Here is a 16,058-nt window from a genome sequence, read left to right as displayed (position 1 = left end):
TTTTATTTTTACACTTTACAATAATTTTTTTTTTACATTTTTACGAAATTCTACGTAGAAATTTCTATTGCAACTAGCGCATAGAAATTCCTATTGCAATGCTATAACCACTATAGAAACTCAAACGGTAAATTTAAAACAAAAAAAAAAAAATATTTGAGATAATTCCCTATTAATATATATAATTCAACATTAAATTTATGTAATTGGTAACGTTAAAGTGGCACTTAGCATTTCCCACTCTTGAGAGCCAACCGTCTCTTTGGCTTCCCTGTATACCCATTTCCCACTCTTCCACTTCTCAATACAAGTTTACGCATCATCATATTCATACTTATTCTATTCTGCATGCACTACATATACTCTTCTTGCATTTACTCATTACTATTAGCTAGACTAGAAAGAAACACACAATGGAAATTGGAGAATGCTTAAACCAACTGTTAACAAATTCCACCCGCAAAGTACATTCATGGACTCCACTTTTCAAACCTTACTCTTTCATAAATATTTCTTCTGGAAAAGAACAAATGGATGATCTTCAACACACCTGGAAAAACATGCTTGAGGTCGCTGTAGTCATCAGACTTGTCCACAATCTCTATAGAGGTATTCAATTTATTTTACGTCTTATGTTGGAAAGTTTGATTTTGGTGAGGAAAAAAAATATGGTGAATAAAAAAAATCAATTTTTTATATTTTATATTAATTTTTTTTAATCCAAACATAACTCTCATACATAAATTTCTTTGAGCTGTATCTCTATGTATTACTATCTTTGATTTTTGTGTGTATTTTGACATGTCTATTCAGAATGGAAGGGATTAAGGCAACAGCTTAATGTTACTATAACATCACCTTATGAAGCTCAATTAGTTGAAATAAAAGAAAAAATAGGACAAAATTACAACAAGTATAATGGGTTTTCAGTTAAGGTGATTGGAGTTGAAGAGTTGCAGGGTTATAAAGAAGAAGATATGTTAATCTTATCCATGGTTACATCAAATTCTGATGGTTCAAATCACTTGTTTTCTGATCTTGACAGAGTTAAATTAGTATTTGCAAGTGCAAGGTAAAACAAATTGTGCTTATCATTGCCTTATTTGATTCTTTAATATGTAACTTCATGATATACTTTTATGTGATATTGCAGAAACAGTCTTTGGATTTTAGGAAATGAAACAACATTGCTGAGAAGAGATTCTGTATGGAAATCTATTCTTTGTGATGCCAAGGATCGAAAGTGTTTTTTCGATGCAGAGGAAGATAAAGATCTTTGTCAATTCATTATAGAAGTTAAGAAAGAGCTGAATCAATTGGATGAGTTGTTTGATGCTGATAGTTTTCTTTTCAAGAATGCTAAGTGGAAGGTACTATAGTGATTAAGTTTTTAATAGGTTGGTTTTGATGTTATTGAAATCAATTAATACTTAATTTCTTTTTATTTGTCTAATCAGGTGCTTTTCAGTGATAATTTCAAGAAATCATTTGAAAAGATTAAGTCATCTCAAATGAGAAAGTTAGTTGTTAACATGTTACTGAGACTTGCAAATGGATGGAGACCGAAAAGGAGGAAAACTACCAACATAACATGTGATAAATCAAAGCAAAACTTGAAGCAATTTAAGGTTAAGAGTATGTACATTATTTGCTCTATTGACATAGTGAAGGAACATAGGTACATTCAAGTGTTAAAGGTTTGGGATCTATTGCCACTAGTGGAAGTTCAAGAATTGGTAAATCGTCTTGATACTATCTTTCTTACATACACTGACGATTTTATTAGGCGTTGCAAGGTTAAACATAATGAGGGGTAAGGCCATTATCTACTACACTTGAAATGTATAATTTTGTTTCTTTTCAATAAAAAAAATGATATATATGTATATAAGTATTTTGGTTGTTTGTAGGGATTTGGAAATTCCTATGAGTTGGGAAACCTCTTGTGGTATTGTTCGCGATAAGAAATCTATACCAGGAGAAGCAGAAGTAGAGGTTTCACAAGTGAGTGTTGGTTTGTTGCAGATGAAATTCTATGCCTTGTCCTCAGGAATGGTGGATCAATTGCTCTCTAGCTGTGATGGTACAGAGCTAGTATTGCCCTTTGAATTGACTAGCCAAGAAATGGAGATTATAAACTTTGACAAAACCTCTTTTGTTCTTGGGAGATCTGGAACTGGCAAATCTACTGTTATAGTAAGAAAGTTAGTCCAAAGAGAGCAGTTACATCATATAGCTTTGGAAGGTTTTCATGAATCCAATGTGTGTTCATTAAGGGAACATGGAATAGTAGATGATGAAAAGGTTAGCAATGCCGACGAGAATTTTCTTCGCCAGATTTTTGTAACACTTAATCCAAGGCTGTGTTATGCTGTTAAACAGCAAGTTTCGCGTTTGAAAAGGTGCGTAAAAGTTGTACTAGTATTTAGAAAAAAATGCTTAAGGCTACATATAATTATCATTGAAATTTCATGCTATTGATCTTAATTGCTACAGCAACTTATTGATAACAACAACTGAGTTGGTATGTTAATGTTTATACTTGTATAGAGAATCTAATTGAATTTATTTTAAATTTATAGATTTGCTTATTATGGTGGGAATTCTATTGAAGATAGCAGCTTTGTTCCTTTAGAGTATATCGATTTTATTCCAGATTCCTTTCTTGATCTTCCTCGAAAGGAATACCCTCTTGTCATAACATTACACAAGTTCCTCATGATGCTGGATGGAACAATAGGCAATTCATTTTTCAACAGATTCCCAGAAACTAGAGGCCAATATTTTCGAAATAAAAGAAGTAGAAGAAAATTAATGGCCTTGGAAAGTTTTATCAGATTGAATGAAGTTAATTTCAACAAATTTATTATATCTTATTGGCCTCACTTCAATATGGACTTAACCAATGGATTTGAACCATCTCAAGTGTTCATAGAAATAATGTCACATTTGAAAGGAGGGTTGAAATCTGGGAATCTTTCTGATGGTAATCTCAGTCAGAAAGATTACATTTTGAAAAGTAACAGCAGAGTTTCAAATTTCAGCAACGATGAAAGAAAGAAAATATATGACATTTTTCTACAATATGAAAAGTTGAAGACTGTTAATGGTGAATATGATTTGGCTGATCTGGTTTGCGATCTTCATTATCGATTCAATGGCGAAACATATGAGGGTGACAAATTGGATTTTGTGTATATTGATGAAGTGCAGGATCTAACTATGGGACAGATTGCACTTTTTAAGTACATATGCAAAAATGTGGATGATGGTTATGTTTTTTGTGGTGATACAGCACAGACCATTGCAAAGGGAGTTGACTTTAGATTCGAGGATATACGGTGTCTTTTCTATAGGGAATTTTTATATGGGAAAGGAGAAAAAGGCCTTATCACAGACATATTTCAATTGAGTCAGAACTTTAGAAGTCATGCTGGTGTATTGAACTTGGCTCAGAGTGTCACTAATCTTCTATATCATTTCTTCCCACTCTCGATTGATGTAATGCGCCCCGAGACAAGTCTGATTAATGGGGAAACTCCACTGTTGGTTGAAGTGCACGGCGAAAATGAGTTTGCTTCTATGTTCAATGATGGAGAAGGTGGGAAGCTTGTTGGTTTTGGAGCTGAGCAAGCCATCTTAGTTAGAGATGACAACACAAAGAATGAGGTTTTAAAGTATGTTGGAAAACATGCTCTTGTTCTAACAATATCAGAATGTAAAGGCCTTGAGTTTCAGGTGTTTGTTAAGTCTATTTAACTTTGAGTAATTTGATTTTATTCCTCTAAACTGAAACATAGTCTTGCTATAACAAAATTTACCAACTTAGCTTTTTGTTTTTGTAGGATGTGTTGCTTTATAACTTTCTTTCTTCATCACCAATCAAAAATCAATGGAGAGTCATATATGAGTTTATGAAGGAGCACAATATAATTTCCCATGAAGTTCCAACATCTTTACATAGTGTCAATGAGGCCAAGCACAGTCTTCTGTGTTCTGAGTTAAAGCAAATATATGTTGCTGTTACGCGTACTAGGAAAAGGTTGTGGATTTTTGAGAATGAGCTCTCACATCCCATGTGTGACTATTGGAAGGAACAGAACATTGTTAAAGTTAGAGGGCTTGATCATTGTCTCATGAAGGAGATCCAAGTTGCAAGCAGCTTCGAAGAGTGGAGGTCCCGAGGCATGAAGGTTATTACAACATCATCATCATCAATTATGCTCTACTTTCAACTGTTATTTACTTTCTTTACTATTGCTTTTAGGCTTGAAATTCTACCTTTAATGTTATTTGTGTTCTCAATGCAGTTTTTTCATGGACAAAATTATGGGTCAGCCACAATGTGCTTTGGTAGAGCAGGAGATGAATTATGGGAAAAAAGGGCTGAAGCAGCCGAGCTTCGCACGGTTGCTTTGTGTATGAGTGGTTCAAATAGTAAACTGGTTGATACATATCTCAGAAGGGCTGCTGAAATATTTGAATCCATTAGTCTATATGAACAAGCTGCCCAATCTTATTATGATGCAAAAGAATACATAAAAGCAGGTATTTTTTATTTACTATAATACACAAAAAGATATTGCTAATCTATTTCCTTTTAAATTTCATTTGGGTACTTTCTTTGTGCCTTTTGTTGTGGACTAGTAGAACCAACATATAGGATATCATTTTATAAATTGTTGTGAAGTTGTGATGATAATTGGAATCACCCTTTCGTTTTGATGGAAAGCTTTCCGATCGTTTTGCCTTGTGGGCTACACAAGAAAGCTCTTCAACTGAGATTCTACATTAGTTTTGAATGAATTTTATTAGCAATCTTTAAAGTGGTGTTCTTATTTGTTATACAAAGATATCCTTCATTACTACTTCTGTGACTGTTTTGTGTCTTGTGACATTTCATCTCTAATTACAAGTTTAGATCCTTAAAGGCTTTATCATAGAAATGTATTCTCTACCTTAAAATGTTGACTTAATCATATCATATGCAGGTGAAATTTATTTAAGAAAATGTGTTAAGTACGAAGAAGCTGGAGAAAGCTTTTTTCGAGCAGGATGGTATAAGCACGCTGCTTCAGTATATGCAAAAGGAAACTTATTTGGTAACTGTTTGGATTGCTGCATTGAAGGAAAGATATTTGAGATTGGATTGAGCTACATCATATCTTGGAAAGAAGATGCAACTGTGAATAATTATGCAATAGAAGAAACTTCTCAGGAGTTTTTGGAGCATGCTGCTTGTTATTACATCAAACTCAATGACCGAACCTCGATGATGAAATTTGTGAATGCTTTTCATTCTAAAGATTTGATTCGTTCTTTCTTAAGAAATGAGCATTTTCTTGAAGAGCTTTTTCAATTAGAAATTGACTGGGGTTGCTCTATGAATGCTTCGAATATAGCAAAGCAGCTAGGAATGACACTATTTGGGGCTGAACAATTAGAAAAAGCTAAACATTATGAAGAAGCATCATTACTTCTTCTGTTCCATGTACATGAAAAATCTCTCTGGGGTCCCATGAGTTCTGGCTGGCCTTTGAAGAATTTTCGGGAAAAGGATAAGCTTCTAGAAAAAGCTAAGCAATTAGCCAAGAAAGTTTCACACAACTTCTTTGAGTTGGTCTCCACAGAGGAGAACATTCTTTCAGATCAAAAAGTGTCATTGTCTATGCTGAAGAAATTGTTTAAAGACTCCTGTAGACTTTCCAGCTTTAGAGGTCAGATATTCTGTGCTCGAAAGATTCTCGATGTTCATGTGACATATGATTGCTGGACAAATATAAGGCAAGAGAATTATGTTACATATCCAACAGAAAATGCAGAGAAAATTTTGTCATTAGATCAAGTTTCTGTTGGATCTTTGTTTTACTTTTGGAATGTGTGGAAGCAGAATATTGAAAGAATATTGGAGTATCTCGAGATTGGATGCAAAAATGACAACATATATGGCAAGTTCTGCTTGGACTACTTTGGTGTGATTATAAGTGATGAAGATATCGTCCGTTTGGTTATTCCTGGTGCCTCTGCCTACTTGGAGAAACAAAAATTTGTCGAAAATTTGAATCGAAGTGAAAAGACTGTGAGCTCAGACGCTGACCAATTTGCTCATGCTGCTAAATGTTATTGGAATTTGCAAATGGTTGATGTTGGAACTATGGTATTAGGAAAGCTCAGAGATGTTTCTCGGACCTTGGAACGGAAATCGTTCTACCCCTATTGCCAGTTGATGCCACTCTTTTATATGTTTAAACTGGCAAAGTTTCTGTTGAAGTATCCACATAAAGAGTTCTGTGACCACCTTGATTTCTCCAGGAAAAATATTGTTTTGACTATTTGTTCCATGGACCGGAGAAAGCTCTCCACATTGGGAATGATTCGCCTGAGGGAGACGGAAGATGTAAAGAATTTGCTTGAAGATGTAATTTTTCGAAGTACTAGTATGAATATGAATACCGAGCTCACTTATAAACAAGTTGGAAATGTGGCTATGATGGTTACTAGCTGCTATGGAAAACTTCATGATGAAACATATAGGCAGATATCTCTTAGCTTTGTCAACTATCCATTCTGGAAATCATGGATTGAAAGTTTTCAGAAAATAGGATTTGAATCCTCACAAGTCTCATTGGTTCAAAAGTTCTATGAAGCATTGCAGCAAACTTACTATGCTGACTCTTTCGGGGAAAGTCAATATGTACCACCGAGTTGTTTCATGTACATCGTGGAGCGCCTTCTGATTCTGATATTCCAATTCAAAGGGTGTTTTTTCTCAGTCAAATCTTCTCTACTTGAATGTCTCATAAACCAGGAATGGAATATGAATGCCTCACACATCTCTGAAGATGACTGGCAAAACAAATTTGGTGGTACTCTTGATACCATTGCAGCCATTGTTGCTGAGCTTCTTTATAACAAAGGCGATCTCATGAGATGGTTTAAAGGTTCTAATAAACTCAGAAAGGCATGTAATCGAGAACTAGTGCTGAGATTGTTTGTTGCTCTATGCCTACTCTGTGTGAACTGTGGAAAGTACTATGAATCACTCTTTGAATTGCTTGGCATGAGTGACATTACTTCTCTACTACCAAATCAGTTCTATGCTGTTCAAAATCTGAAACCAGGAAACTTTGATGAAAATATTTGTGTTCTTGCACAAGCTTTCGAAAGAATTGGGAACCCTTTAGTGGTAGTGAGCTCAGGAACACATTTCATTGAGTCTAAACTCCCTGCAAGCACCATCTTTGTGGACCTGGAACTTCATAAAGGAAGAGATGATTTGATTAGGATAATGTTTAAATGATGTAATTGTATGGTTTATGTGCTTGAACTCAATCATTTTGCTGTTAAAGGCCATGTTTTCATCAATTTTGAAAATTGCAACATTGTTCTATTCTGCTCCATTTTCTCTTCTTAAATCATTTCAGATCAGTATTATATTACAATAATTGTTTTTTTAAATTATATTTATGCTTATGTATATATTTTAAATCATTGATTTGCATATATCTCTTGGTATATTAAATCATTTTTTTTTTCCTCTCTACACTAATAGATGGTATAAGCTAAGCAATGCAATTTTTTTTTTTATCATGAGCTTATACATATACATTACAAAATTTTAATGTCATCTTCTTGTATTATAAATTCTTCACTTAAAATAAATAAATGTAATTTTTGTAAGAGCCTTTTTAAGATTATGATAGTGAAGATTGAATAGTTTGATTAAAGCATTTGTCTAATTTTGGATGGCCAGTATGGTCTGTTTTTGTTTTGTTTGGCCAAGATGGTCAGTTTTATTTACCTTCAATTTTAGTTTTGTAGGACAGTATGATTAGTTTTTGTTTTTCTAAGGCCTGTTATAATGCCAATGCCTTTGCTGATCTTGATCACACACACACACTCACTCACTTGTTCATTCAAACAACACTCAATAGAAACCAGTGACAAGCTTTTGCTTTAATCTGAATTGAATTACTCTGTGTTTGAGCTATTACAAGACTTTCATTAAAGAATGATTACGAGGCCGACTATAGGTTCTAATAACCGAGCATAAGACTTATTGGTCATGACATGAAATGACCAATAAGGACAAACATACTAACTATACTAATAAGGACACTAAGGGCCCGTTTGGCACAGCTTTTGGAAAAGCTAAAAGCTGCTTTTCAAAAAAACTGTGACAAAAAGGTGTTTGGTAAACCGTTAAAAAACAACTTATTGAAGAATTTATGAAAAAGCTACAGCTAAAAACTAAAACTGGTACAACCCAATTTTTAAAAAAAGCTGTTTTGATTAAAAGACTCTATAATAAATTATTTTTACTAAAAATTTATTTAATTATTTATTATATATTATAAAAATAAAAATATTTTCTAAATGAAAAAATATTTAAAAATAATTAATATTTAAATTTCTAATTTTTTATTTTAGTTTTAAAAATATTTTATATTTATATTCTTATTATTAACAAACAATATCAATTTATGTTTCTTATAAACTACAATTTTATCTTTTACAAGTGATAAAAAATATAATTTAAAAATATTAAATATTATTTTTATCAAATGCATATAAATTTATACTATAGAAAAAAAATAATTAAAAATATATAAAAAAATAAAAATTTTATATAACATAGATTTTTTTATGTATTTGTGATTATAATGAACTAGATTAAAATATTATCATTATTATAATAGAATCTTAACAAGTTGTAGCACTTAAAAAATTATAATTTACCACACTCAATTCAGCTTTTTTCCACAGTTCTGCTACAGCTGCTTTTTCTCACAGCACAACTACATCTGCTTTTTCCCACAACACAGCTGTGCCAAACTGGCCCTAACTATATTAATTGTCACATGCTAACAAGGCCAGTATGGTCTAAAGAAAATATCAAATATATAAGAGACACTTTTAGAAAGCATAAATCCTAATTTTTTTTTAGAAAGCATAAATCCTAATCTTTGCATCATAGAATTATGTGTAATGATATTTATGAAAATTTTCATATTTATTAAATATTTGATACTAATCAATTTTTTTTTCTTTATTTTTGTAGGTGTTTTATTGGTGGAATAGAAAATCACAAATTAAAAGTTTTCTTTTCTAATATTAAAATTTTAGGGTGTTTTTACAATACTTCCCATTAAAATGAGTGTATTGATGCAATCTCTAACTGTTTCGGTATTCATAAGAATGTTTTAGTCTAAATTTTTTAGGGCTATTTACAAAAATATGGGAAAATAAAGATGTGTTTTGATATATATGGCATAAAAACTTAATCACCCTAAATATGGCATTTTTTTAAAAAAACTTACAAATATGGGAAAAAGTCATAAGGAATGCCATAAAAAACTTTAAATTTGTGTTTCTTTTTATTATTATTTTTTTTAAAAAAAAATAAAACACTAAAATAAATAAAAAATGATCTCAACTGTAGATGTTATTTTTTTTTTCACAGAAATTTAACTTGTTTTTTATTTAAACTACTGTTTTTTTTTTCTTTATTTTTTTGTTAAAAACTAATTATTTCATTAAAAGCAGCAGAAAAAAAAAAAAAAAAAAAAAACCATTTTCATTAACATCATCTTGAAAAAAAAAACAATATAAAAAATATAATCTAAAAATAATACAAAGTTTAAAAATTAGTTTCATCAACATTGAAAGAAACTAATAATTTCATTAAAAGAATAAAAAAATAGTTTCATTATGTTATTACAAATTTTTTATTTTAAGTTACTTTTTATTATTTTGTTACTAGGTTTGAAACTTACACTTATATTTTGTTTTTAATATTGGTATGCATGGTATGTTGTTTTGATTATATTTGTGATTTGTTTTTTTTTTTTTTTTGTATTTTTGTGTGTGTGTATTTTTTTTATTTGATTGTACGATGAAGCTGGTTTTCGATTAACTTTATAATTAATATTTATATTTTGTTATGATTTTTTATAGCGTCAAAACTGGTTTCACAGGTCGAAACTGGTTTCATAGGTTTTAACTGTTCTATAATGAGGTTGCTCTATTTTTATGATATTATTGTATTTTTTTTAGTTTGTATAAAACTAGTTTTATTTTTGTATGATATTTGAACAAAAATTTTTATTTTATTTTAAATAATCAGTTTCTGACACACATATTATTTTCATAACTGGTTTTTTAAGTAACTAGTTTTCATAACTGATTTTTTTATTGTTGTTCACAATTGAGTTTAAAGTTTCAATTTTTTATTTGAATATTTCAAGAAACTGGTTTTTATTTGTTTGTTTTTCTAACTGGTTTCTGATATTCTACTGTTTTTTTTTTTTGTTATTCTTTTATGATTTTTATAGCATTTTTGTTTCTTTAATTTTCTTTGTTTCTTTGTTATATTTGCTACATAATGTATGTTTTAATCAATTCTATTTTTTGAGCAAGCAACTAAAAATTAAATGTCAAAATAAAGAATGAAGTTAGAAGTTTGATTATTAGGTATTGATATAATATTTATATGTTCAAAACTGATTTTTAAATTTAGTATCGTTTGTAAAAGTTTAGTTATTAGGCATTGTGTATATTTCATTATGTTATTGATGAAACTATTTTTTTTTCCTATTTTAATGAAATAATCAGTTTCTTTTAATATTGATGAAACTTGTTTAAAAGTTAGTATCGTTTTTAGATTGTAATTTTTTTCATTATCTCGTTGATGAAACTATTTTTTTTTTATTCTTTTAATAAAATTATTAGTTTCTTTCAATGTTGATGAAACTAGTTTTTAAAGTTTGTATTCTTTTTCAGATTATGATTTTTTATATTGTTTGTTTTTTCATGATGATGTTGATGAAACTGATTTTTTTTCTGCTGTTTTTAATAAAATAATTAGTTTTTAACAAAAAAAAATAGTAGTTTTAAATAAAAAAAAGTTTAATTTATGTAAAAAAATAAGATACAAAAATGTACACTAATTATATATATTCATAGGTTTTAACTATTCTGTAATGAGGTTGCTCTATTTTTATGATATTATTGTATTTTTTTAGTTTGTATAAAACTAGTTTTATTATTGTATGATATTTGAACAACAATTTTTATTTTATTTTAAATAATCAGTTTCTGACACACATATTATTTTCATAATTAGTTTTTTTAAGTAACTAGTTTTCATAACTGGTATTTTTATTGTTGTTCACAATTGAGTTTAAAGTTTCAATTTTTTATTTGATTATTTCAAGAAACTGGTTTTTATTTGTTTGTTTTTATTTTGATTGTTTTACTAACTGGTTTCTCACATTGTACTGTTTTTTTTTTTGTTATTCTTTTATGATTTTTATTGCATTTTTGTTTCCTTTTTTTTTTTCTCTTTGATTTTAATTTATGTTTCTCTTTGGTATATTTGCTACATAATGTATGTTTAAATCAATTCTATTTTTTGAGCAAGCAAATAAAAATTAAATGCCAAAATAAAGAATGAAGTTAGAAGTTTGGTTATGAGGTATTGATATAATATTTATATGTTGAAAACTGGTTTTTAAATTTAGTATCTTTTGTAAAAGTTTAGTTATTAGGCATTGTGTATTTTTCATTATGTTATTGATGAAACTATTTTTTTTCCTATTTTAATGAAATAATCAGTTTATTTTAATATTGATGAAACTGGTTTTAAAGTTAGTATCGTTTTTAGATTGTAATTTTTTTCATTATCTTGTTGATGAAACTATTTTTTTTTATTCTTTTAATAAAATTATTAGTTTCTTTCAATGTTGATGAAACTTGTTTTTAAAGTTTGTATTCTTTTCAGATTATGATTTTTTATATATTTTTTTTTCATGATGATGTTGATGAAACTGGTTTTTTTTTTTTTTTTGCTTTTTTTAATAAAATAACTAGTTTTTAACAAAAAAAAAATAAATAGTAGTTTAAATAAAAAAAAAAAAAACAAGTTTAATCTCTGTAAAAAATGAGATAGAATAATGTACACTAATTATATATTTACATATATATATACAAAGAAAAAAAAATAGTTTGAGAAAAAAAATTAAAAAAAAAAAAAAAAGAGACTCAAAAAGAAATTAGAAAAAAAAATAAAAAAGAAAATTAGAGAGAGAGAAGAGAAAGAAAGAAAAAAAAAAGTCAGCAACTGAAATTATAAATGTAATGTTTGAAAAAAAAAAGTTAGTATTTGGTGTAAATTTTCCAAATAAAAAGAAACCCTAAAATGTAAATGTAAAATAAACTAAAAAAAATAAAATTAATTAAGTTAGAAACAAAAACATGAAATATGGGTATGGATAATAAGTTTACAAAAATATGGCATATCAAATACCATAAAAAGTCCTAATTGTGAAAAAATGCCATAGAAGAGTGACAAACCTATAAATGCCATATTTTTGTAACTTTTTTACAAAATCCCATATTTGATGTAATTTTCACAATTTTTTATAGTCGTGTACGTTATATTTATTTTAGACATCTTGTAAAATTTTGAAAAATTTAAAATAATTTATAATATCGAAATCAATGTTTAAATTGTCTATTTCACACGCGTATCAAATAAAAAAGTCACGCATGCAACAAACTTTTTGAACATTATTTTTGAAGTGTTAAATTTTTCCGAATTTCTCAAAATTTTGTTAGATGTCTTAAATAACTATAATGTATACGATCATAAAAAAAAATTGGACTAAGTAATTTTTTAGATACCGAAATAGATAAGGGTGCATCAATACACCTATTTTAAGGGGGTGTATTGTAGAATTTTTCAAAATTTTATTGTGTAGATTTTCTAAATATCTCTATACACCTTTAGGTTAGACAATTTTTTTATAAATGAAGAAAATCCTCCATTTTTTTTAAGACAGTGAAAATGAGAACCACATATAAAATGGGTAGATATGTAGTAGTGAATGTAGACGCAATTATGGACTTTATAGACTAAAATATTAATGTATGAGATTGGGCAAAAGTTGTGGAATAATCGATTTCGAGTGGCCACATGCAAATCTGCTCTAGCTTGTCAGATTTTTGTCATGATAAGGTAACCAATGTATTGTCATCTCATCTCATACAACTTTGGATTTGGAATATATATCACTCATCACATTATTTTCTTTCTTTTAGTTTTATTTTAAATACTTTTCAAATTTGTACTAAGAAATATTTAATACTCATAAGATGTGTTTAAGTGTTATTATTATAGATCTGGTCATCTAATTGTTATGAAACATTGTTAAATTACTGATGAGTGATGATATAGATGACATTTTGAATGTGGATGTCCTAGAAGAAACATGATTATATTAACTTAGTCTTGTTAGTAAGAACTTTTGTTTTGGGTATATGGAGAAATATTTATAATAATAATTTTTTTATTATAATTATACTACTCATTCTAATAATTTTAAAAAAAATTATAATAATTTATGGTGTTGAAAATAAAATTTAAAATAATTAACTGCACGTATATAAAAATAAATTAAAAAATTAAGGCACTTATAATTATTTGAATTTTATTTTTGACAATATTATTTTTTAAAATTTTTAAATGAGATGGAAGTTGTAATTATATAAACAAAAACTTCTATTGATATGATATATTGCATCTTGTTGTGATAATATGCCAAAACTGAAAGGTACACAAGTTGAGTAGAAAAGGAAAATGTGATGAGAGATGGAATAATATTCGAGTGGCACAAATTCAAGTTGGCGTGGCAGATTTTTGGGCGGTTGAAGAGAGATATAATGATGTATAGAATGAGCTAGAGGTCACAACTTAAGAGGATATATAACACAAATTCATTGTGTGTTAATTACCAAGAAATATAGAGAAAATGATATGAGAGATTTAAATTTAAAACCCCTTTAATCTCTTAAAAGGTTTATTTTGAGAAAATGAAAATTAATAAAATGTTTCAATTGATTTGTTGTAGGAAGTAATATGATAATTTTAAGTCAATATATTTTTTTTTGAGAGAATTTTAAGTCAATATAGTTTGGCTTAATCATAATTATATTGTTTAAAAAAAAATCATTATTTTATATTGTTTCTTTAGAAAAAAATGGATATATCTATTAATAAACAAATCAGACAAAGTTAATTATAGGAGTGTTCATTAAACCGTTCAAACTGTTTGTACTACAAAAAAATGCAGTTTGAATTTTTTTTACGGTACAGTCGCGATTTGAATTTTTTCTAAACCGCGCGGTGCGTTTGCAGTTTGCGGTTTTGAATTGTTAATATGCGGTTCAAACCCCACCGCACCGCACATCATAAAAATATTAATTTTTATATTTATTTAAGTCTAATATGTGAATGTTCAATCCAAAGCCCACTAATTATTGGATTATTGAAACTTAATTTTTTTTCATATTTATTTTCAAGCCTTATGGTATTTTTGACAAGTGTTGCTCAAGTTTTGTTGTATTTGTGATAGTTTAATTATTGGTGATAGTCCAAACCGTAAAAATTGCACCGCACTATTTTTTGCTGTGCGATTTCTGCGGTTTTTTAATTTCGCGGTGCGAGTGCGGTTTGAGAAATTAGAAAAACCGCATGTGCAGATTGATTTAAAAAAGTGGTTAAAAACTGCACCACTCGCACCGCGAACACACTTAGTTAATTACAAAATATAGCTCAAAAAGCAAAATCATCGAGAATAGAATTAACAAGCCGTATATAATAAAATAGAAAAAAATCCTAACAACAACTTCAATTAAGAATCTAATAAGCCACTAACAGTCAAACAATAACTATTAATCTATAATCTTCCAATAAAAATTTGACACATAACAACCAAAATATTTAAATCAAATAATTTTGTTTGGTTTAGTTTTAATTAATAATATGATTTCCTTTTAAAAAAAATAGATATATCCATTAATAAATAAAGGGTAAATATTATTTTAAAATTTCTGCTTTGCAAAACTTATTAATTGGACTCTCTATTTTGTTAAATGATAAAATAGATCTTATATTTTTTAAAATTGTACAAATAGGACCCTAAACTGATTTTTTGTTAAAATAAAACTTAATAATAATCTAATCTAGAGATGTTATGACAAAACTGGTTACATTTTCTGTATCTGTTTGTGATAAAAATTATCTTAAAGTTGGTTATATTAATAAAATAAAATTGTTAAAAATTGAGCTCAGGGTCCTATTTTTATCATTTTTAAAAATATAGAGTCCATTTTGTCATTTAACAAAATAGAGGGTCCAATTAATAACTTTTGCAAAACACAAAATCTAAAATAGTAATTACCCATAAATAAATTTTTATTTTGTAAAAAATCCATTACATAAAGCTATTATTCACGAAGTATAATCAACAAAAATAGATTAATTGCAGAAACTTCAGATAAGTCTATGGTCAGAAGATGGTAGCATGGAACCAAAGAAACCAACGTATTTTCCAAAATAAAAAGACTAATTGGGAAAGCTGGATTCCTTGGGCCATGGATTTTGTAGCAACTGCATTACAGCAACCTCACGAGACTAGTACTGGGACGGTTGTGGCAAAACCCAAAAGCTGGGTGGCCCCTCCAATCGGTTACTTCTCTCTGCACTGTGATGCAGCAACTGGTAAGGAGCAGCAGGATAATGGAATTGCAGCAGTCATCCGAGACCATGATGGCCGTCTGGTAGCTGCTGAAGTATTATTCATGGAAGGTTACAGATCAACAGTTATGGCTGAGTGTCTAGCTATCCAGTTGGGGCTGAACCTGGTGCAGAAATCTAAAGCTTGTCCATTCTTTGTCAATTCAGACAACTAAACCGTGATCAACCAACTGATAACAAAAAAGGCTCCTTGTGCTGACTAGGGAGTGCCGTTGGTGGATATCTTTGCAACAAATCTCTTAGAAGGTTGTGCTGGAATTAAATTTGTGAATAGAGATTGTAATAAACTTGCTCACTCTTTAGCTAAGTGGGCTATAACTCAAAGATGTAATTATTTTTGGTCAGAGGTTTTATCCTCTTGTGCTGCTGCCGTTTTAAAGGCAGAGAAGCCTGACCAGTTGTAAGCATTGTTTTGCTGAATAAAATGATTTTCTTTCAAAAAAAAAAAAAAATAGATTAA

General features: G+C 28.9%; 2 protein-coding genes across 2 annotated transcripts; both read left to right on the top strand.

Moving 5' to 3' along the window:
- Positions 1 to 413: 413 nt before the first annotated feature.
- LOC133031499 (uncharacterized) lies at positions 414 to 1,817 on the top strand. Its single transcript, XM_061105014.1, has 4 exons — positions 414 to 609; positions 814 to 1,072; positions 1,154 to 1,370; positions 1,458 to 1,817. The coding sequence occupies exons 1-4, from the start codon at positions 414 to 416 to the stop codon at positions 1,815 to 1,817; spliced, it is 1,032 nt and encodes a 343-aa protein (XP_060960997.1).
- LOC115722047 (uncharacterized) lies at positions 1,576 to 7,540 on the top strand. The gene is made up of 4 exons (XM_061105013.1): positions 1,576 to 2,402; positions 2,583 to 3,738; positions 3,846 to 4,548; positions 4,992 to 7,540. Exons 1-4 carry the CDS (start codon positions 1,873 to 1,875, stop codon positions 7,298 to 7,300), a joined length of 4,698 nt encoding a protein of 1,565 aa, XP_060960996.1. The 5' UTR covers positions 1,576 to 1,872; the 3' UTR covers positions 7,301 to 7,540.
- The last annotated feature ends 8,518 nt before the right edge of the window (positions 7,541 to 16,058 follow it).

The sequence above is a fragment of the Cannabis sativa genome, chromosome 9 (genome assembly GCF_029168945.1).
Source record: "Cannabis sativa cultivar Pink pepper isolate KNU-18-1 chromosome 9, ASM2916894v1, whole genome shotgun sequence".
NCBI lineage: Eukaryota > Viridiplantae > Streptophyta > Magnoliopsida > Rosales > Cannabaceae > Cannabis > Cannabis sativa.
The sequence above is the reverse complement of the archived record's forward strand: the minus strand, read 5'-3'. Positions and strand labels throughout refer to the sequence as shown.

Excerpts from the sequence above, each read along its gene's own strand:
- LOC133031499 (XM_061105014.1), top strand. The coding sequence starts at position 414 with ATGGAAATTGGAGAATGCTTAAACCAACTGTTAACAAATTCCACCCGC. Across the intron at positions 1,073-1,153 it reads TTAGTATTTGCAAGTGCAAG|AAACAGTCTTTGGATTTTAG; the intron begins GTAAAACAAATT and ends GTGATATTGCAG. Across the intron at positions 1,371-1,457 it reads TCAAGAATGCTAAGTGGAAG|GTGCTTTTCAGTGATAATTT; the intron begins GTACTATAGTGA and ends TTGTCTAATCAG.
- LOC115722047 (XM_061105013.1), top strand. The coding sequence starts at position 1,873 with ATGATATATATGTATATAAGTATTTTGGTTGTTTGTAGGGATTTGGAA. Across the intron at positions 2,403-2,582 it reads CAAGTTTCGCGTTTGAAAAG|ATTTGCTTATTATGGTGGGA; the intron begins GTGCGTAAAAGT and ends TTAAATTTATAG. Across the intron at positions 3,739-3,845 it reads GTAAAGGCCTTGAGTTTCAG|GATGTGTTGCTTTATAACTT; the intron begins GTGTTTGTTAAG and ends TTGTTTTTGTAG.